The following is a 21,573-nucleotide window of genomic DNA, read 5'->3' as shown; positions in this document are numbered from 1 at the left end:
CCACAGTCTCACTTTGAGAACAATGTGCTTTGTGGACACAAGTTGAAAGGAGTGGTTGACACCTGTTTCCACAGAGTCAGCTCCCCCCACTCAATATTTGGGGTTCCTTCCCCAGAGTCAGCCATGGCTTGGGAAACTGCCTGGGCATTACCTTTCCACCACCCCTCATACTCTGCTGCTGAAGGACATCCTTCATTCTGCCAAACAGGTAGTCTGGACCTGACAATGGGACATTTAAATGGCAGCCCCAAGCTACCTGGTGCTCATTGCTACTGCTTGCTGTCACCATCTGGTCAAGTAAACACCACTTCAGTGATACCTCACATTGGTTTGAAGAGGCCACTTTACCTCTTCAAACCAATGCTAGGGATTATGTGGTCCTTCAGGTGTGTTCATACTTCTGTTTCCATCAGCCACACAGCCCTAGCCAGCACAGCCACAGACAAAGGATGCTGGGTGGTGAAATGCAGCCACAGCCAAAGGCCACACGTCCTGTGCCATTTTTGAACCTGTAGGCTTTTGGAGGTAAGATCTTAAAGTACTGATGACAACTATGAAGGAACTAGATAAGATCCTAAAGTGTAAAGATATATAATTGAATGCCAAAGTCAGGATTATCCATGCCATTGCAATTCCAATTTCTACAGTATGTATGGCTGTGAAAACCAGACAGGGAAGAAAGCTTACAAGAAAAGAATCAGGTCATTTGAAACGTGGTGCTGGAAGAGTGTTCTGCAAGTACTGTACCATGTGGCCAAGAGGACAAATAAATGCAAATCAAGCCTGTACTACCCTAGAAACCAAGGTGAAAAAAATGAGACTGTCATACTTTGGGCATGTCATGACTTGCCATGATTCATTACTATAATGCTTGGTAAAGTAAGAGGCAGAAGGATAAAAGGAAGACCATATTACTGGTGGATAGACTCAATCAAGGAAGCCATAGCCCTGAATATTCAGGACCTGAACAGGGCTATTGACGATAGGATGTCTTGGAGATCTCTCTTTCATAGAGTTGCCATAGGACAAAGCTGACTTGATAGCAATTAACAACAAAACTATGGGTGAACTGCAGTCCATGGGCTGTGTTCAGTTCTTGACTTCCTTTCCTGGGAAACAGGGAGTATGGAGGGCAAAAAGCACAGGAAAAAAAAGCAAAAATGGTCAGAGTGAGGGAAGGAGGGTAGGAATCATCTGCAAGCAATCAGTTCTGCTCTCTAGCAAGGTAGACAAAATAGGGAAGAGGACAGGCAGAAGAGAGAGGATTAAACCTCTGGCAGGAAGAACATTGAACTTTATCACACGGGGAAAATCGGGAGTTTAACCAACTATTAACCAGTGTAAATCACACAATCGTGATTAAGATTTTCACATAACATCGACATTAAAGTGTAATTAGGTAAAGGTATTTCCCATTTACAAGGTTTCAAGTCTGACCTCAGGAGGCAGTGTTCATCTCCGTTACTAAGCCAAAGAGTCAACGTTGTCAGAGACTACTCTGTGTTCATGTGGCCAGCATGATTGCACAGAACACTGTTTACCTTCCCATCGGAGTGGTGCCTATTTACCTACTTGTATTTGCATGCTTTTGAACTTATAGGTTGGTAGAAGCTGGGACTAGTGGTGGGAGCTCACCCAATCATGTGGCACCTGGGCCTGAACTGCCAACCTGCCGATCTTGCAATCAACGGAGTCAGCATCTTAACCACTTGTACAACCACAACCCGGGAATAAACTGGCAATAAACAACAACAAATCATTCACTGGGAAATCCCATGAATGATTTGTTGCTATTCATTGCCTGGTTCTTCCTGGGATAATGGCTCTTTAAGCAAAATGAGTGTGAAAATTTTTAATTGCAATTGTGCAGTTTGCATGGGTTAATCACTGGTTAACTCCCTGATTTCCATTTGTTTGAAAGGTTATTGGGAAACAGACTTCTGTTTGTAGGCATCACATGACAGAAACATTATTTCTTCAAACTGCATCTTCAAAGTTGGGGGAGTCTTAGAACTGTAGTCCAAAGACGTAATATTTCTATGTTGTGGTGGTCATTCCCAAAAGGCTAGCCAATCAAAGCCCAATTGAAAGAGAAAAACTCATAAGATGGGAGAGCAGGGACCTTAAAACTGATTATCAATAGCAAGTTCTAGGATAGCCAACTGAGTAGCTGGCACACAGGTCATCTGGTCACAGTCTTCCCTTCTCTGGTGAAATGTACTGCATTTCCCTTAAAACTGCAGCCATTGTTTCTAAACCTGTGTCTTATAAACATATAAATCACCACATGCAAACTGTATACAGGGCACTGTTCCTTTCATCCTCTTTGAGGGTTATGCACTTCCCTTTTTTAGCAAGGTATGAATGGCCACCCTCTTGATTTGCACCAAAGCTAATCTGTGCCAAGATCTGAACTTGCAAGACAGCTCTTGAGTGCTATGCAGCAGATCATATGACAATGGTGCACATTATGCTTTTTTGATCTGTTCTTCTTAATTGCTGTAAAACCACATATTGGTTTCATGTCTTGTTCCTTTGTGCACCCACTAGGAGTACTGCTTCCTTAATTTGTCACTGATAGTTAATTAAGTCTCATGATGGCAGTAACATCATTGTGCTTTGATTGGAGATATTGACTACCTTTCACACCACATAATTGTAGCACTGCTTCCACTTTAGTTGCTGTGGCAACATCCTATACAATCCTGGGATGTGTAGTTTATCCAGATGTACTTAGAATTCTCAGGCAGAAAGCTTCTCTACACCAAACTATAAAAGCCTAGGACTGCATAGGATGCAACAATGACATTTAAAGTAGAATCATAATGCTAAAATTGTGTAGTGTCAAAGGGCTCCTGGACTCTTCCTGCTGAAAATTGCTGTAAGTCCTTGCTTGCTTTCTAGGCTGCTGCCACACTGCAAGATTAATGCAGTTTGACACCACTTCAAGTATTGGGGCACCATCCTATGCAATCCTGGGATTTGTATCTTGTTGTGGCACCAGCGCTCTCTGACAGAGGCAGCTAAATATCTCATAAAACTACAGATCCTGGAATTCCACAACGTTGAGCCATGGCAGTAAAAGCAGTGTCATACAGCATTAGTTCTGCAGTGTAGATGCAGCCCTAGTTATCCACTTGTTATCACACATCATTTGGTGGGAAAGGTCTACCTGAGTGACTCAACAAAAGGGCCACAGCCTCTGAAACAGCAGCATACACCAAAATGTGAGCTGCAGTGCAGTCAAACTGATGCTAATCATGTAAGGGAGGGGAAAAAACCTTGTCATGCTTAACATGTGTTCTAGGATCAGAATGTGCCAGTTAGATCATGACTGAGCAAAAGGTACTCCAAATAATTTGTCATGGACTGGTAAAGGGTTTTGACTCCTACAATAAAAGGACTTTGCCAGCTAAATGTGACTATTACAACAAAGGAAGGTTACGAGAATGTAAAAGGTCAGCTCAGGTACTGAAAATGGATTCAGAATGTGCTCAGAGGCACCCTGTTCTTTCATTTTAAATGTGTGCTTTTTGCACTCGGCACTGTTAGGTACTTTTTAAAAAGATTCTGGTAAAGCGATGTTGATATGATGGCGTCTGAAGCCTAACCACCCTTGAATTGGATATGTAGGATTGCTACTGTCCTGCAGTAGCCCTCACCAAACTAGCAGCCGCTCTCTAGTTCTGCAGTGACTCATCAATGTACTGCAGCTTGAACTTGTTCACAGTCAAAGGGGAAAACATTGGGGAGATATTCAAGAAATCCCATCAGTGCAGTGATACATTGGGCTGCTAATTAGTTGCATAATTGAGTGCCAAGTCTGAAATAACTCTAGGTAAAGGACCAGTTTGCTATGAGGAAAGGAAAAACTCTCGGTGTAATGAGATTTAAGAGCTTCTTCAGGGCAGCTGCAACTCATCCCATGGCTGCCATTTGTTTTTCTCTCAGAATAACAGTGTCTAAACAGGGGTTGCTTTCTCTCTGTGTGTGTATATGTGTGAGACAGGGAGTGTGGGTTTTTTGCCCTCGCTGACCTTCAAATCTTTTTTTTAGTCATTATTTTATTGGAAAGAAGCAATATTATTTCTGAAGTGTCTGTATCCCCTAACTTGAAAAAAATGTAGTAATATTATCTAGACAAGATAATCACACTTTTTCTTACACAAAGGCATACCTGCAAATGTCCCAGTGTGACAAGGACATTCTCAGTTAAGCCTCTGATGTCCCATTTTTTTCAGATGCTTTTAAAATGTTCCAGTTTCTCATTCCTCCTAGTTTCCCCCTTTGTCATCAGCTCACTTCAAATTGGTGCAAACTGAGTTCTGAGTGCAAATGTGGTTTGAGTTCCATTAACTCGGCAGGAGGGAGAGGAGAGCACAGAAGTGTGTCCTTCCCAGTTGGCTCAGGCAAGAGCAAACTACTGCAGCTACTCCTACCTTGTGTGTTCTTCCTCAGTTTGCCATCTTAACCACACTCCTACATGCCCCAGTTTTCCACCTGTGAAATGTTGGTGGGTATCCAAAGGGATCTGTGGTATCAACTCACATAGCTAATATGTGGACCCATTTTATTGCAAACAGTGGTCACTCAATATATGTAGAGTCAGTAAACCGGATAGTAGAGTTAGCATACCATATCCATGTCACGATATATGGTCAATTAAACACCACCAAACTAGAAGATGCACTCTGTTCCCCATGGCCCTGTCATGTCTGCCTTTTCTTATGAACTACACAGTATACTCACTGAGCAGCAGGATACTACTCAAGAAACCCTATGGGCACCATGGCTCCTTCACGAGTGGGAGATTTAATGAGCTAAGAGCAATCACCCTTGTGGCTAGTGGCACACAACTCAAGGCTCCTCTGGCTTTCCCTAAAAGGTGTCCATGATCTGAATGCATAACATTGTTATTATTGCATAATGATACTGATGGGAAGGGCTGAGCCTCCTGTGAGACACGCTGAAGCCTTTGCTTCAAATGGCTGATTGGGAGGGGCAGTATATAAGGGCCAGGGGTGTGGGAAGCAATGAGTCTTAGTCATACAGGTTGGATGGAGGAATGCAGAAGGGGCAGTCAAGATGCCTTTGCTTTTGGGAGTTCTGCAGATATGATGATTTTGGTAAGTGGAGCTTGTTATGCAAAACTGAAGTGAGCCCCTGCTTTGAAAAACCACCACCATCACTTTCTTTTATGCACTTATTAATGATGCAGGAACCCTTCAGCCATACAGATATACGAAGGAACAGGAATATGGGTTAACATTTCCAGACACATTTGTTGTCGCTTGAGTGCCTTCAAATCATTTCCAACTTATGGTGACCCAAAGGTGAACACACAGCTAAGCAGAAAAGTGATACAGACAATCTACGGTGAGCCCTGCAGCACAAATGCTCACAGAAACCACATCTTTCTACCTGTATTCATTTCAGCCAAATCATGGGGAGAGATGCTCTGCTACTGGTTCAATGCTATATCTTATTTAGAGGGACATAATCACCATTGCTGAGCAGGAAGAACACAAATTCATCCTCTAGTGTCTATAATCAGAAAAACGCCTTACTGTTCAGGGGATAAAAAAGGAGTGAATGGAAAATGTCTGATAACCTCCCATATGATAACAGCAGCAGTGATTTTATTGAAACATCCGAGCATAGTTTCAGCATCTCTTCTAGCCCTTCAAACTTTTCTTCCTCTTTCTCATATTTTTCTTCTGAAAAGTTCCAATTGTTTATTTCAAAATTAAACACAGAAACAACCCCCCGCCTTGACAATACACCACCCAAATCAGCATATCAACTTTGCTGTACAGGTTAAATGCAAAAGGTCACATTCAGATTAGGGATTGCAAGCTAGTTGTTACTGTTATTATGAATGACAGCTCTGCTCAGATCTTGCAGACTCAGGGCTCTTGATTGATTCAGTCCATCTGTAATGATGCAAGTAGGCAGAGATGCAAAATTTCAGATGTAAAAAAAGCAAGCAGTTTCTGCCAATGTGATAAACACTTCAACCTGGTACCACACTACTAAGAAGGGATGTACTAAGGCATTGGTTTCAAGTTCAACCACACCATGGTTGTACCTTTGATTTACCATTGATGATGACACCACTGCACCATTTCCCTCTTTTCTTCAACTCACATTTAAGAATGGATTATGATATGACAACCAGAGAGTACCAACACTATGTTTACAGAATAGAGAAATATTGCTTGGGATGCTTAATCCTTTCATCACTCACTGTTTCTCCACTGCAAGCCCTCCTTCCAGCAGCCTCATCCCCAACATGTATTATATGAAATAAACCCTGTTGGAACTACAGAGTTAGTAAACAACTAAAAATATAAAATAAAATACAATTCTTTTAGTCTCAGATTGTGGTAATGTTTATAATAGCTTCCCTGTCTGATATTCAGCTTCAAGGGCATTTACCCTATTTTTCGAGCATGGCAAATAGAAACCGATTCAACTGTGTTCTCGGAAGGAGCAACAACTGAACTCCGTTAAGCATTTCTTAAAATAGAATCCAATACTTGGTTGTCATCCAATGAAGATGTTATGCATGTCAGGGAGTGTTCTCTCCTTTGCTGCTTTTGCAGAGGAGTAATGAGCAACAGAAGGGAAAAGACTTAAAAGCTTTTTTAAAAACAACAACAACAACACTCAGAGGAACATTTGACACCCCAATCTTTGGATTTTTTTTTTCTTACTGAAGATCTTTGGGAGGGCCGATATGATGGGAAAGGGAAGATTATTATTATTACTTTATCAGTCATGAGCCTTGAAACACCCAAATTTCCGCATGTTTTTTCTATTCCTCCCCCTCTAGCTGAAATATTGGGCAAAGCTCATCCCAAACTTTGAGATCGGGGCAGGAGATGTAATAGATGTCTATTCAGAAAAGCTCTGCCAACTTCAATGGGACGTATTCCCAGGGAAGTTCATATGACACGGGAACTATAAATGCAATGTATTTTAGGCTTTTGATACATGGATCATGAAGCATGGATACAGGAGAGGGGAAAATAGGGGAAAGGAAGAACAGAAACAATCAACATCAGATCTTGCACTTTGTTTCTGAATTACCACTTCCTTTTCTTTGTTTCTTTTTTTAAAAAGTTTAACCAGTTGTCATACACGGCAGACCAGAGCCTTACTTGTCCCTTTCCAAAGTGTATGCCTCTGACATGGAAAAGGAACCTCCTTCTCCCAAGGTCACAGAGCAAACATGGATTGGTTTGCTAAAAGCAGCGTACTGCAGTTGTCAATGTCCCCTTGGAAGAGAGCTCTCTTACCTACCTACATACATCACCCCTTCCTTGGTCTTCTCCGCAGCTTCAGTCACTCCCTGCTTGGTCTTTTCTGCAGCAGCCACCACACCTTCTTTGGCGATGGAAAAGCCTTTCTTAAAGACATCCATGCTGGCTTTGCTCTTGTGGTACCTGCAGGGGAGTATTCTGTGTGGCAAGCAAGCTGGCTTCTCAGAAAGAGAGAGATGCTCTCTAGCTGGCTGGCTCAGGTCTCTGCAGAGTCCTTCTCTGCTCACTTTCTGTCACTGACGTCTCTCCAGCTCTCCTTCCTCTGCCAGAAGCAAGCAGGGTTCTGGTGGGCTATTCCCCCTCCTTGCCAGCTCTTATCGATGAGCTACGTTGCAGCCTAGCCAATGCCAGCCAGGGCCCAGGGCTGAAATATTAATGATATGGATTTGCCTGGTAAGGTTTTAGAGGAATACAGAAGGAAAGAGGGGGGGAGGAGGATGCCCAGGTAAGTGAGAGGCTTTTTGGAAAACATCTAGATCAAAGCCTCTGAAAGATCTGCTGCAATGCTTCCTTAAGGACACTCAGTGGATGTTTTCAACAGGAGAAGGAGACTCTATCTAGTAGCCCTGATCCGCAGAACTATATATTTTTTTATTAAACCAAAAAATTCCTAAGCTGTGGTTAGGAGCAGCAAACAGGGGGACAGGGAGAGTTCAGAACATGGCAAATAATCTCATAATTCAGTCACATTTTAATTTGAGTTATGGCTTAGTAAAACCCCTTTAAAGGGCAGGATGGGCCTTAGTGCCAATTTGGAGTCGCACTGGCCCACATGCACGAGGAGAGCTTTCCCACAGAATCATAGAGTTGGAAGAGATCCCAAGGGCATCCCGTCCAACCCCCTGCCATGCAGGAATACACAATCAAAGCAACCCTGACAGATGGCCAATCAACCACCAAAGAAGGAGGCCCTACCACTCTCCATCCCCAGAGAAAATCCAAGGTAGTCTCATTCTACTGTCAAACTGCCCCCCCCTCCTGTTCAGGAAGTTCTTCCCAATGTTTAGTTAGCTTCTCTGTTCTTGCTGTTTGAGTCCCTCATGGTGACTCTTTCCTACCATGAATTTATCCAATTCCCCTTCAAAGTCGTGTGGGCAGCCATAATAACAACATCCTGTGGCAATGCAGTCTGCAGTGAAAATATACACTGTGCGAAGACCACCCTATCTGAGATTTCTTTGGAAAACTTCCAGATCGCTGAATAAGATTCCACACAGGTCTGCATCCCTTCTCAGTTAAAAAATTAATCAAATACTGCTCTTAACCAAGGCATAAGATAGCTTTGCCTCTGTCACATCATGTAGAATATCCTTTAATAACCAAGTGCTCTCCCAATGTGTTGGACTACATCTCCCACCATCCACATGAATGGGGAATGGTTATCCATTGGCTAGAGGGATGAGTTTGAAACAGCTTATATCTTATCCATGTCTCCTCCATTGAGTTCAATGGGAAGTGATGCTTGGGGAGGGTATATAGTTGCCCCTTCTAACTCACGGAGGATCTGTTCTGGACCCCCCTCTGCAAGTTAGGAGACTTGTAGATAATCAAGCCCTATTGAAATGAATGGAGAATGCTCCTGCATGTGAGCATAGAATGCACACTGCAGGAATGCACCCCATTCACCTCAATGGTGGGTCACCCCTCCAGGATAGTCAATTTCACTGATTTTAAGTCTGCGGACTTGGAGAGGTGACTGTATCTAGAAATGCAGGCTTAAGATGGAAAGCAAGAGAGCTTAATCTTTTGGAAGAATCAGGCCTTGTCTGCACTGGAAAAATAAAGCAGCTTGACACCATTTTAATTGCCCTGGCTCAATACTATGGAATTCTGGGATTTGTAGTTTTGTGAGATGTTTATCTCTTTCTGTCAGAGAGCTCTGGTGCCCCATATGTGATTTCAACAAAGCATTTCCTGAGATGACAGAGTACAACTGCCAAAATTCCTCAGCAAGCGTGGCCACTGGACCATGCTGCCTGGACGATTCTGGAAGTTGTACTCAGAAAAAAAGGACCTTTTCCAACATTTAAGAGAGAGTAGAGTATGCATGCATGAGTATGAGTGACTGAATCCCACACAGAAGAACTAATGGTGAGGAATGATGGGAGCTGCAGCACAAAAAATATCTGGAGGGGCCTATTTGTCCTTCCATATCTACATAGTTTGTGTTCAGAGAAGACAGTGATGTAGCACACAAGTCCAACATGGCAGGAGGAGCAGCCATACCACCACAGACCCACCATCCTGTGATTCTGGACATTACATTAATAGCAAGAATTTAGGACTGGCCATCAGACATGAATCCACAAACTATCACTTTGTCTGTAAGCCCGAATGTTGATGTCAGAGCTACACCTGTGAGAATTGCGCACTATAGCACATCATGCTGAAAAGCTCAAATTACTTTTCTGAGATGCCAACAGAGGTTAAGAGAACAGGATGTAAGAATAGGAAAATCCCTTTTATGTGAATTAAGATCTAGTCAATAGCAATAAACTGGTTGCTGGCAGCTTTAGTCACAGAGCTGATCAATATTTTATTTACTCAATACAGTGCTTATCAAAGAGGACAAATCTCCTGGAGTCCAGAAACAGAGTATGTTGTTGTTTGTTGTTGTGTGCCTTCAAGTTGTTTGCAACTTATGGTGTCCATAAGGCAAATTTATCACAAGGTTTTCTGAGGCAGAGTGTGTAACTTGCCCAAGGCCACCCAGTGGTTCTCCATGGCCTAGCATAGATTCAAACCCTAGTCTCCAGAGTCATAGTCAAACCACTATGCTACATTGGCTTCTAATACCGAGAGATAAAATACCATTTTTGTTACTAATAATATTACAAGTTACTCCTGACACACACACACACTCCTACTAATGCCACACAAGGAAAAAACACTTTTATGCCCCCATCCTCCCCATAATGTACAGGTAACATTGTTCTTTTAAACATGTTACATCCAATCTATGATGGTGATGAATATTCACACTTGGAGACACCAACATTATATAATATATGAAGTAGATAGTCTACACATGTAGGGGTATAAGTGAAAGTCAAATTAGGAGAAATTTCCCACCTTTTAAATAGAAAAAAAATCACACAAATAGGGTCTCTGTGTGAAGTGCCATTTCATAAATTATAGTATGCATATACAGTAGTATGAACATTGGGGTATGTACATGAGGGAGCACATACTTAATGCATAAGCAAAGATCACTGTTATTTAAATAAGCATAACCAAGTGTAAGAATTGGCTTAAGTTATGCAAAAAGTCCAGTTCCTTTCAAACTAAGCCTCTCAGCAGAATTCCCTTTGCTTTCAAACCTGCTTAAGGTCATAAGCGAAGGAGGGAGCAGAGAGTTATCCATCACTGTTAACACTCCATCAGCCATTAATATGTTATCCTCCACAGCCCCTTCATAAAAGCAGCAGGGAGGAGCTGGAACCTCAGAACATTTTAGCCTGAAGAAAGGATTATCTGTACCCGTGTATCATTTTTCATTTGGATTTCTGGAAAGATATAGCAAACGACTAAATGCACAGCTATCCAGTAAATAAAAATCCTTTTGCATGTTTATTGCACGAGTGATTTATGGGCCCATACTCTTCATGATACTGCAGCACATTATCTTTTTTCTAAACAGTTAGGCTTCTCTTTCAATGCTTCCAGCTTGTGCGGTTTTAAAAAGTTGCCAGTCAGAAACCCTGCATTTTCAAGATAGAATTATTTATTTTTCATCTAAGGCAATATAATAAAAGAGATTAATTATTCCTTGGAGCAATCCTGTCACTTCAAGTTTTTCATGGTTCTGGGAACCAGCAAATTCATTCACTTTTATATGATGCAGAAATCTGAAATAAATTAGATACCTGAAAGGTGGAGGTCAGAACAGAGCTAGCTGCAGGTTCAAGGGGATACTGGACAAAATATACTCCCAAGCCCTAAATACCTTAAAGGAACCAGATCCCATCTGATCTTGGAAGGTAAGGAAGGTCAGCTCTGGTTAGTACTTGGATGGAAAACTGCCAATGAAGACCGTGCTGTAAGTTTTATTTCAGGGGAATGAACCATTTCTCAGTCTTCTTTGCCTAAGAAAACCCTATGCAATTCATGGGGTCGCCATAAGTCAAAAGAGAACATGAAGACACATACACACATAGGTCTCCTCTGCAGCCCACCAGATGGCACCATGCAAAAGTCTACATTTCCAATAATGACCCAACATAGGCGGGTTACAGACTGCCCTCAAGCGGCCGTTTTCCTGCCGCCGCCATTCGCTGCGGAGGGAAGCCCCAGTGGCCAGACCGCGAGGCTTCCCGGCGCAGCGAAAAAGGAGCGCCAAAATGGTGCTCCTTTTCAAAAGGCAGAAGTGGCGCCGCAAGGGGCGAAGTGCGCCCTTGCGGCGTCACTTCCGCCGCGACACGTTTGGACGCTATGCGTCCAAGACGTCAAAATGGCGGCGCCCATGTGGATGGGTGCCGCCATTTACGACGCACTCTGCATGTACTGGGAAGGAGGGCCATGAGGAAGGTAAGACCCTTCCTAACCCTAATACGGCCCTTCTTAACCCTAGTACACGCGGAGCGCGTACTTTATGGAGGTCTGTAACCCACCATAGTGTCCATCTAAGGCAGCTTTCTACTACAGACAGGGTGGGGCAGTCTGCCCTCAGACATGGTGGAAATTTTAAATGGTAATCCTTGCCTAGTAAGTAAGCATCAGCACAGGGAAGGGCTCTGTTGCCCAGGTTCCTCTCCAAGGATGCCACTTGCCAGGCCTGACTCACAGACACAAGGGGGCATTTTCAAAGATATGACTGGAGTTTCGACCTATTCATGTTAATGAGCTACTCAGCCATCACTTTAATTCTTGTTTCCTTTAAGAAATACAATGAAGGTGTAACTTTCTGTAGATTATACCAAGTTATACAGACGAGGGTTAAACGAGATTCAGAGGCAACTGCTATAATCAGAGAGAGAAAGAGAGAGAGAGAGAATGGCTAAAGGTGAGAGCTTAGTCTGTCCAAGCAGAACATAAAAGAAGTGATGATCTCAGTTAAAGTGGCCACTCCCTCTGTCTTACCATCGTGGGAAAATGGCAATGGTGGCTCTTTGGTGCATCCTTTCAAAGAAGAGTACCCCTAGAGAATAGGGCCCATTTCTTGGAGGGGAACAGAAAATTAGACAATGGGTTTGAGGTGAGAGGATCCTTCTAAAAGTTTTGAAAAGCTTTAGGAGGCTCCTCTGAAGTGCAACGGGGACAGGCTGCTGACCAGACCTCACCCCCTGCCTCAGCCCATTGCCTAATGCATTTGCTGTTCTCCTTTGAGAAATATACCCCACTGTTAAAGTTGACTCCCAACTCCTGATTGTAAACTTATGGAAAAGTTGTCTGTACTGTACTTTAGATCATTCTGATTAGGTCCTGATTGTCCTCACAAGGCCAAAAAAGAGTTAAAAACAGATTTCACTGGGGGCAAGGTGGCAGACTTCTGTCCGTATAATCCACCCCGTGCACACAGATCCTCTGGGAGGAATTTGTTGCAGTCTGTAAAGACCAGATTGACTGCGACCTCCCAGAGGACTTTTTCCGTGATTGCTCCCACTTTATGGAATGGCCTGCCGGACGAGATCCGTCAAATTACCAACATAGCTTTAAGAAAGCTGTCAAGACGGACCTCTTCCGGCAGGCCTTCCCGGAATAGCACCCGGCCACGTAAAAATCCCGCCACAGACATAGATATGTGATGACTCTGCCCACTATTATTCTATTGTTTTTAGATTTTAGTCATTGTAATTTTAATCGTTAGAACTGTTGAATCCTTTTTTAAGGGGGCGATTGTATATATTATTGTAATTTTAATGTTGTACGCTGTTTAGATCATCAAAACAAAAAGGGGGATATAAATAAAAGTTTTATTCCTGGTGGCACAATGGTTAAATGCTGGTAGTGCAGCCACAACATGATAAGTTCGATCTAGAGGAGGGCTCCAAGGTCCACTCAGCCTTCCATACTTTTGTAGGATGTTAAAATGAGTACCCAGCTTGTTGGAGGCAATTGGCTTACACATTATAAACTGCTTAGGGAGTGCTAATTCACTGATAACTGGTATAGAAATGTACTTGCTATTGCTATGGATATAGTTATAGGAGAAAAAATTAACTGGATGAACCACTGTTGCCCATCCTAATGTAAATAACTGGGTTACCTGATTGCTTCTTGCACCAGTGCTATAACAGATGCAACCACATGATCTCTGGACCACCACATTTGCACACTCCTGCACTGGCCAGTGAGGCAGTGGTGTCATGAGGGGTGGGTTGCAGGGGTGCAGACCACACTGGGTGACACCTCAGAGGAAGGGTGACATGCAGTTGGGCCTTCCTCCCCCTTCAGTGCAAGAGGGATGAATGCACACCCTTCCTGGCTGCTCCATCACTGGGCTTTCTCCCTGGGGAAGAAGCTCAGCAATGGAGCAGCAGGAAGGATGAACATTTGCCCTTTCCGAGTGACACCCTCCACGCCAGATGACACCGTAGCTAGAGACGCCACTACAGTGAAGTAGATATGATATTTTCCTTTTTTGGTCTTATCCTCATGCTTTCTTTCTATTATATACAGGGAGAGTAATCTTTCATTTTCTTTTGTATTTTCCTTGAGACAGCTAACCATTTGTTAGGGCTGCTTAAGACATTAGGCAGAGAGAAGTAGCCTCCTCAGGCAGGAAGTTGTGATTGTGTTCAAATCACAGTAAATTGCATGTATGTTGTTGCTGTGTGCCTTCAAGTCATTTTCAACTCATGGCGACTCTAAGACAAACCTATCATGGAGTTTTCAGGGGCCAAGGTGTGTGTGATGTTCACCCAGTTGGGTTTTCATGGCCAAGCAGGAATCAAACCCTAGTCTCCAGAGTTGTAGTCCAACACTCAAACCACTATGACACACTAGCTCTGTAAGTTAATTACTTTATGATTATATTATTTTGATTACCAGAGTGAAGTGGAGAGTGATGCTAGTGAGCCCCAAAAGATCAGTGCCAAAATAGCTTGGCTGGATGGTTTTAGGTACTATATACCTTGACATGGATACATGGGGACTTAGTTTGTCAGGTAGCAAAATGATTCAGCATGTTTAGCTGACATTTCACTTTCTGTTGTTGCTCTTTTGGGACTTCTCCTGAGAAAAGAGTCTTAGGGTGCAATCTACACTGTAGGAATGAATCACTTTGACACCACTTTAAGTGCCATGGCTTCATCCTGGAGAATCCTGGGATCTGTAGTTGTGTGAGACACCTGTACTTTTTGCCAGAGAAGGCTAATGATGCAGAAAAGCCCTAGGGAAAAGGATCTGCTAGGAAAGTCTGTCTTGTCTGTTGGACTGATTCAGCTGAGGAGCAGTGGCTCCTCTTACAACTGCTTGGAACTTATAGGGTATTTAAAGTGAGTCATCATAATGACTGGTGTTTTGAAGTAGTCAGTTGGTAAACATATCCTCTCGTTATTTTTTCAAAATGTGGGCTAGAAAGGGATGTCCTAGTGGGTGGGATCTGTCCTACAAACCGAAAGCTCCCAACCCTGGGCTTAAAATCATCCATTGGATCTATAGAAGAGGTAAGATTTGGAACAGTGGCCTTGAAACTAAAATCATCTTGGTTAAACCAGTGCTCTGCCTATTCATCGAGTGAAATTATAGAGTTCGAAGGGACCATATGGGCCATCAGATCCAGATCCCTTATTCAATGGAGGATTTCCAGCTAGATTGTGCCTAGTAGGTAGCTGTCTAATTTTTTTTTTGAAGACATCCAGAAGAAAAGATCTCATCACCTCTCTAGGCAATTGCATTTGTCTTCTTTGTTGCAGCATCACATTTCTGGCAACAATAATCCCAAGCTCCTTTTTACATGTAATACTGCTGAGCCTTGTGTATACCTGTATATTTGGATTTTGTGACCTAAATGTAGAATTTTGCACTTTCACTGTTGAATTTCATTGTATTAATAACAGCCCAGTTTTCTAGTTTATCAAGGTCCTTCCAAATTTTGTCCCTTTTATCCAAAAGGTTAGCTACCCCTACCATTTTGTATCATCCACAAATCTGATACATTTTCCCTCCACACCATCAACTGAATCACTGATAAAAAAAATAAAGAAGAGTATCAGCCCCAGGACAGAACTGTGTGTCATTCCACTTGAGACCTCCTTCCAATTTGAAGCAAAACCACTGATGATTCCAGCCAATTATTAATCAATTTGATAGTGTTTCCATCTATTCTATATTTAGTCAGTTTGCTAATCAAAATATCATGGGGGACCTTATCAAGTGCTTTGCTGAAATCCAGATAAATGACATGCACATAATTCCCACCATCTATTAATCTAAACAAGGATAAAAGGATTTGTATCTTGACAGACTGATGCCGGCTCCTACTAATCACTGTATTGCCATACTTGCAGACAGACTCCTGTATAGACCATTCAAATAATTTTACTGGTATTGAGGTCAGGCTATTCTACTGGTAGTTTCTGCTTTTTTTGAAGAGAGGAACAATGTTTGCTTCCCTCAGTCCTCTGGCATTTACCTGTTTTCCAAGGATTTCCAAAAAGATGGTAAGTGGTTCTGCAGATATGTCAGCAAGTTCCTTCAGTATTCTGGGGTGCAGTTCATGTAGCCCTGCATATTTGATTTCAGTTAGGCTAGCTAGGTAATTCTGACTAACTTTTTATCAATCTTGATTTGTAGCTCAGAATGTTTTCAATCTTTCTTCATCTATGTAATTGCTTGTGATTGTACTTTTAGCAGCTTCTTCTTCATGACATCTGACTCATGCTGGATATCTTTTTCCTTTAGCATCTCTACCCCAGTATTTCTCTGCACTTGGTAAAATCAGCTTTCCAATGTTTGTGTTTGACCACATACTTCTTTGGCCTGTCCCACAACCATGAATTGTAGCATTGCACGTTCACTCCCTTTTAAAGTACCAGCTACTTTGATTCCAGTGATCAGCTCCTCCCTATTGGTTAGAATCAAGTCCAGAATCACTGATCCCCTTGTTCCTTTCTCCACCTTGTGAAAGAGGAATTTATCCACAAGGGACATCATAGAATCATAGAATCGTAGAGCTGGAAGAGACCACAAGGGCCATCCAGTCCAACCCCCTGCCATGCAGGAAATCACGAATTTGTTGGAGAGTCTATCCTTAGCAAAGCTAGTCTCCCAGCAAATGTCAGGATAATTGAAACCTCCCAAAACTACCAGTTCTTGCTTCTTAGAGATTTCTGAGATTTGTTTCAGAAAAGTATCATCCACCACCTTGCCTTGGTTTGGTGGCCTGTATTAAATTTCTACAACAGTGTTGTTTTTATTTCTTTCTCTTTATTTTGACCCAAATACTATCTTTTGGTTCCATTTGATCAGGTAAGATCTTACTAGGAGATTTTTCCTAGTATTGATCTTTGACCTTTTGGAAAACCAAATAAACCCATATGCCTCTGTGTGCATACCCTCAAACTGTCCTGGTTTGGGAGGGACAGTCCCAATAAATAATCTCATACCACTTTTTCAGCTGCTTTTACAAGTTTCTCTCCCTCCTCTCACTTTTCCCCTTTGTCATAGAGCTGGAAAAGACCACAAAGGCCATCCAGTTCAACTCCCCTGCCATGCAGGAACTCTCAATCAAAGAATCCCTGACAGATGGCCATTCAGCCTCTGTTTAAAGACTTCCAAGGAAAGAGACTCCATTACACTCTGGGGGAGTGTGTTCCACTGTCAAACAGCCCTTACTGTCAGGAAGTTCCTCCTAATGTTGAGGTTGTCTTTGGTTTACTTCCGGTGAAGTAGGTTTAAGGTGCAAAAGTAGTTTGGGTTCTGTTGACTCATCGGGAGAAAAGGAGAGGAGGGGGGCAGAAACTTGCCCTTTTATGTACACTAAGGCCAAAACAACCTGCTGCAGCCTTCTCTAGTTTGTATACTCTTCCTTATTAATAATTGTTGCCATCTTGACTGCACACTGATATTGCTTGGCCATAGGTGTCCCAGTTTTTATCTGTGAAATGTTGGAGAATATGTGTGTGCAAACAGCCAGCGTTTTGTTACCTTTGGGCTTTCCTGCTCGCTTGCCTTGCAGAGCTTGCAAAGAAGAATAGAAGCTAGAGAAAAAAGTAGACAGCTTCAGTATTTGTTCTCTTTGTGCTCCTGAAAGCAACATGAAGAAGTGTGGCAATTCCCAGGAGCCATTTCACCGAGAGTGCAAGATGGAGGATGGATGAATATGCATGCAAGGACGTGTGCATTAGGAGCAGGTCAGAATGATGCAGCACTTTTTTGGAAGTGCTACATTCATTCCCTGAGAGTAGTGGAATCATTTAATCCAGTTCTTTGGACATGAAATCCCTTTAAATTATTCAATTTCTGTGCAAAGGACATGTGATCATAAAGCAATTGTCTTCTCTATTTTCTCCTTTAAAAGATTCTGGCTGGCAGTTCTGAGATTTCGCTCCACTGCCTTTGCAATAATTATGCTTATCCTTTGCATGTTTTATTTTTAATTCTAAGTGCTTTACATCCATTATTTACGTACTGTACTTACAGCAACCCTGCAAGGTAAACCAGGATTATTACTCCTGGCTCCATATATTAGATAGATTGAGGGATAGGGGCTGAATTGGGAAATGTCTAATTTGTAGTTCTCTTTTTTAAAAACCACCATGCCACACCAGAACTCCATTTCCCTGGGAAGGCCAGCATTATTTATTATTAAAAATGGTCTCCTGGACAGAGGTGGAAATGGAGGTCCAACAAAAAGGGCCTGTATCTTCGTGAGCATTCTACAGTTTCTAAGTCATTTCTAGATATCCAGAGCACAGAGATGACTATAGAGCTTTTGCTGCCTGAGGCTAAGGATAAAATGTCCCACCACCCACAACAGGTTCCTGTACCTTAGTACAGTGGACCCTTGTTATACGCTGGGGTTTGGTTCCAAGATCCCCCATGGTTAACAAAATCCATGGATGCTCAAGTCCCATTAAATATAATGGCATGGCAAAATGGTGTGCCTTATAAAAAATGGGAAATCAAGGTTTGATATTTGAAATTTATACTTTTTTTGAACATTTTCAAACTGTGGATGCTTGAATCTGTGTACAAAAAAAATCCATGTATAAGAAGGGTCGACTGTATTATTCTGTATATTGCTGTTATAGCATCTTCTGACAGAAGTGGCTACTCCACTCTGTCTAATGTTAGCACTGACTCTGTTGGGACAGAAAGGCATTTCATGGGTACTAATGTACAGTGCACCCACATTATACGCGGGCACCTTTTACGCGGCTTCCAGCTTATGTTGGTGGAAGCCCCACGCCATTTAATGAATGGCACTCGTCCCACTGCGCCGCAGCGTGCACAAGCCCCATTATCCTCAATGGGACTCGAGCATAGGTGGAACTTTCCTTACGCAGCGGGGTCTGGAACGGATCCCTGCATAAGGCAAGGGACCACTGTATATACTTGTCTATAAGTCTAAATATTTATGCCCAAAAACTGACCCCAAAATTCCAGGTCAACTTATTTATGGGTCAGTATAGTAATGTGATAACAGCTCTTTCAGATTTCCCCTTGCAGTAGGGACAGAGTTTCTTTCTCTTGAGCCAAGCAGAAAGAGTCCTGGGTGATTAATTGTTGTTAAACAAACAGTCCCTTTGCAGCCCGCCAGCCCCTGCTGTCTAGGGGATGAAGGCTGAAACCAAAGTTGAAATGTTGAAACAAAAAACCTCAATTAGAGTCCCTCTTGCTGCAAGTAACACATACACACACTGAAAGAGCCTCCAAGTTTCACTCTCGACTTATCCACGGGTCATGGCAAAATCCATAATTATGGCCCCAAAACCTGCCCTCGACTTATACATGAGGTTGACTTATAGTCAAGTATATAAGGTATTTCTAAGTCACTTTGAGGTCTTACTCAATAGGTACCCTGGCTCTGCATTTCTTTCTTCAGTGATGGGGTGTACACACAGCTTATTAGCCACAGGTACATCTGCTATGTGCAAGCTTTCTTCAAGCAACTCCATTACCCCAGATGGAATATGAGTAGTGAATCACCCTTGTAAGTGTTCTCATTGTCCCATGTAGTAAGAAACACAGGTGTCTTCCCACCATCTGAATTCAAAATGACTTGAACAGATTAGAAAGCTGGGCCAAAACTAACAAAATAGGAAAAATGTAGGGTACTACACATGGGCAATAAAAATGTACAGATATAGGTTGAGTGACACTTTGGACATTCTACAATTTCTAAGCCGTTTATAGATATCCAGAGCACAGGGCACAGTTTCAACATGGAGAAATGTAAGGTACTGCACTTAGGCAAAAATAAAATAAAAATGAAATGCATAGACATAGGATGCAGGGTACTTGGCTTAACAAGACTACACGTGAAGCGGATCTAGGAGTCCTAGTAGACCAGAAGTTGAACATGAGTTAACAGTATGACGTGGCAGGTAAAAAGGCCAATGCAATTCTAGGCTGCATCGACAAACGTATAGTGTCTAGATCAGTGGTTCTCAACCTGTAAGTCATGACCCCTTTGGGGATTGAATGACCTTTTCACAGGGGTCACCTAAGACCACCAGAAAACACATATTTCCAATGGTCTTAGCAACCAAGACCATGGGTCAGGGGTCACCACAACATGAGGAACTGTATTCTATTCTGCATTGCCCAGGCCTCACCTGGAATACTGTGCCCAGTGTTGGGCACCACAATTCAAAAAGGATGTTGACAAGCTAGAGTGTATCCAGAGGAGGGCGACTAAAATGGTGAAGGGTCTGGAAACCATGCCCAATGAGGACTTAGGGACCTGGGGATGTTTAGCCTGGAGAAGAGAAGGTTAAGAGGTGATATGATAGCTCTGTTCAAATATTTGAAGGGATGTCATACTGAGGAGGGAAAAAGCTTGTTTTCTACTGCTCCAGAGGACAGGACCCAGAACAATGGATACAAGCTACAGGAAAGAGATTCCACCACAACATTAGGAGGAACTTAATGACAGTAAGAGCTGTTCAACAGTGGAACACACATACTTAGAGAGTGGTGGAATCTCTTTCTTTGGAGGTTTTTAAACAAAGTCTGGATGGCCATCTGTCAGGGGTGCTTTGACAAAGAGTTCCTGCATGGCAGGGGTTGCACTATATGGCCCTTGTGGTCTCTTCGAACTCTATGATTCTATGGGATTCTTATTCTCCAGGCCATCTCCTACCTCTTCTGAGGGCAGGCTTCTAGAAAATTTGTGTGTGGGTGCTTCTTCATATTAACAGAAAACATATGGAAATATAAGGGGGATACAGACGGGGAGAAAGGAGCGGCGAGACACCGCCTCTTTTCCCCTCACATTGTTGCCCCAGTGGTTGCATGCTGTGGCAACGATGCACCTGGATAAAGGAGCAGCAAAATGTGGCTCCTTTCTTGGCCGCTGCCAAGGAACCATTAGTGCGGCACAGTGACATCCGTTGTGCGCTGTGCTGTTTGGACACAGCACACAATGCATGTCATCAGCCAACGCATAAAAATGGAGCTGGGAGAGCACGGGAGGGCTTGGGAGCGTGGGTATGCTCTGCTCTCCTGAGCCCTAAAATCAGCCCCAGGCCTGCGCAAAGCACCAGTCTGTATTGGGCCATAGTTGCATGATGATAGTGGAGGCACTTTGTCATCAAGAGCATGTCCTTTTGTTACGGCTGATACAACTATATTGAATAGATGAAAAGGATGACAGGTTCCATGGCAATTCTCAAGAAACAAACATGGTGTGATAGAAACAATTGCAGTTCTTCCTTGCATACTGTGGGCAATGGAGGGGCCTCAGCAATGTAAGGTGATCAGGGCTGAAAGTTCAAATTAGAGACCCTGATGTGACTAGATTCCAAAGGGTTTCTAGCCTTTACAGTGAAAATGTACAGGCAGTAGAAGTTAAAACTTCAGAAGCTAAAGAGGTAACTGAACAGTAATCAGAGCAACTGGAGTGGTGCAGAACGCTTGAATGGTCTGTATAGTACTTGATCCTTTGTGTAAATAGCAAACCCAGAACCCATCATGTAAAATGTTGTTCTTTGTTGTTGTGTGCCTTCAAGTAATTTCCGACTTATGCTGACCCTAAGATTAGCTATCATATTCCCCCCCCCCTCCAAGATTTGTTCAGAAGGGGGTTTGCCATTGCCATCCTCTGAGTCTGAGAGAGTGTGTTATTTGTTCAGGATCACCC

The 21,573-nt window shown here is 42.8% G+C and overlaps 1 protein-coding gene across 2 annotated transcripts in view; it reads right to left on the bottom strand.

Annotated features, from left to right (window-relative positions):
- Nucleotides 1–7,620, bottom strand: part of SNCG (synuclein gamma) — a 29,675-nt gene extending 22,055 nt beyond the window's left edge. The window contains exon 1 of one of the 2 annotated variants that reach the window (XM_089510610.1): nucleotides 7,306–7,620. In XM_089510610.1, coding sequence (XP_089366736.1) covers nucleotides 7,306–7,426 — 121 coding nt within the window. In that variant the 5' untranslated portion in view covers nucleotides 7,427–7,620. The remainder of the gene's footprint in view (nucleotides 1–7,305) is intronic. The other variant, XM_089510611.1, reaches the window with a different exon arrangement.
- Between the last annotated feature and the right edge of the window lie 13,953 nt (nucleotides 7,621–21,573).

Source organism: Sceloporus occidentalis, unplaced genomic scaffold, assembly GCF_023333645.1.
Source record: "Sceloporus occidentalis isolate IW3139 unplaced genomic scaffold, rSceOcc1.0.p SCAF_2, whole genome shotgun sequence".
NCBI classification, from domain to species: Eukaryota; Metazoa; Chordata; class Lepidosauria; order Squamata; family Phrynosomatidae; genus Sceloporus; species Sceloporus occidentalis.
This window is presented reverse-complemented; position numbering and strand designations above follow the sequence as displayed.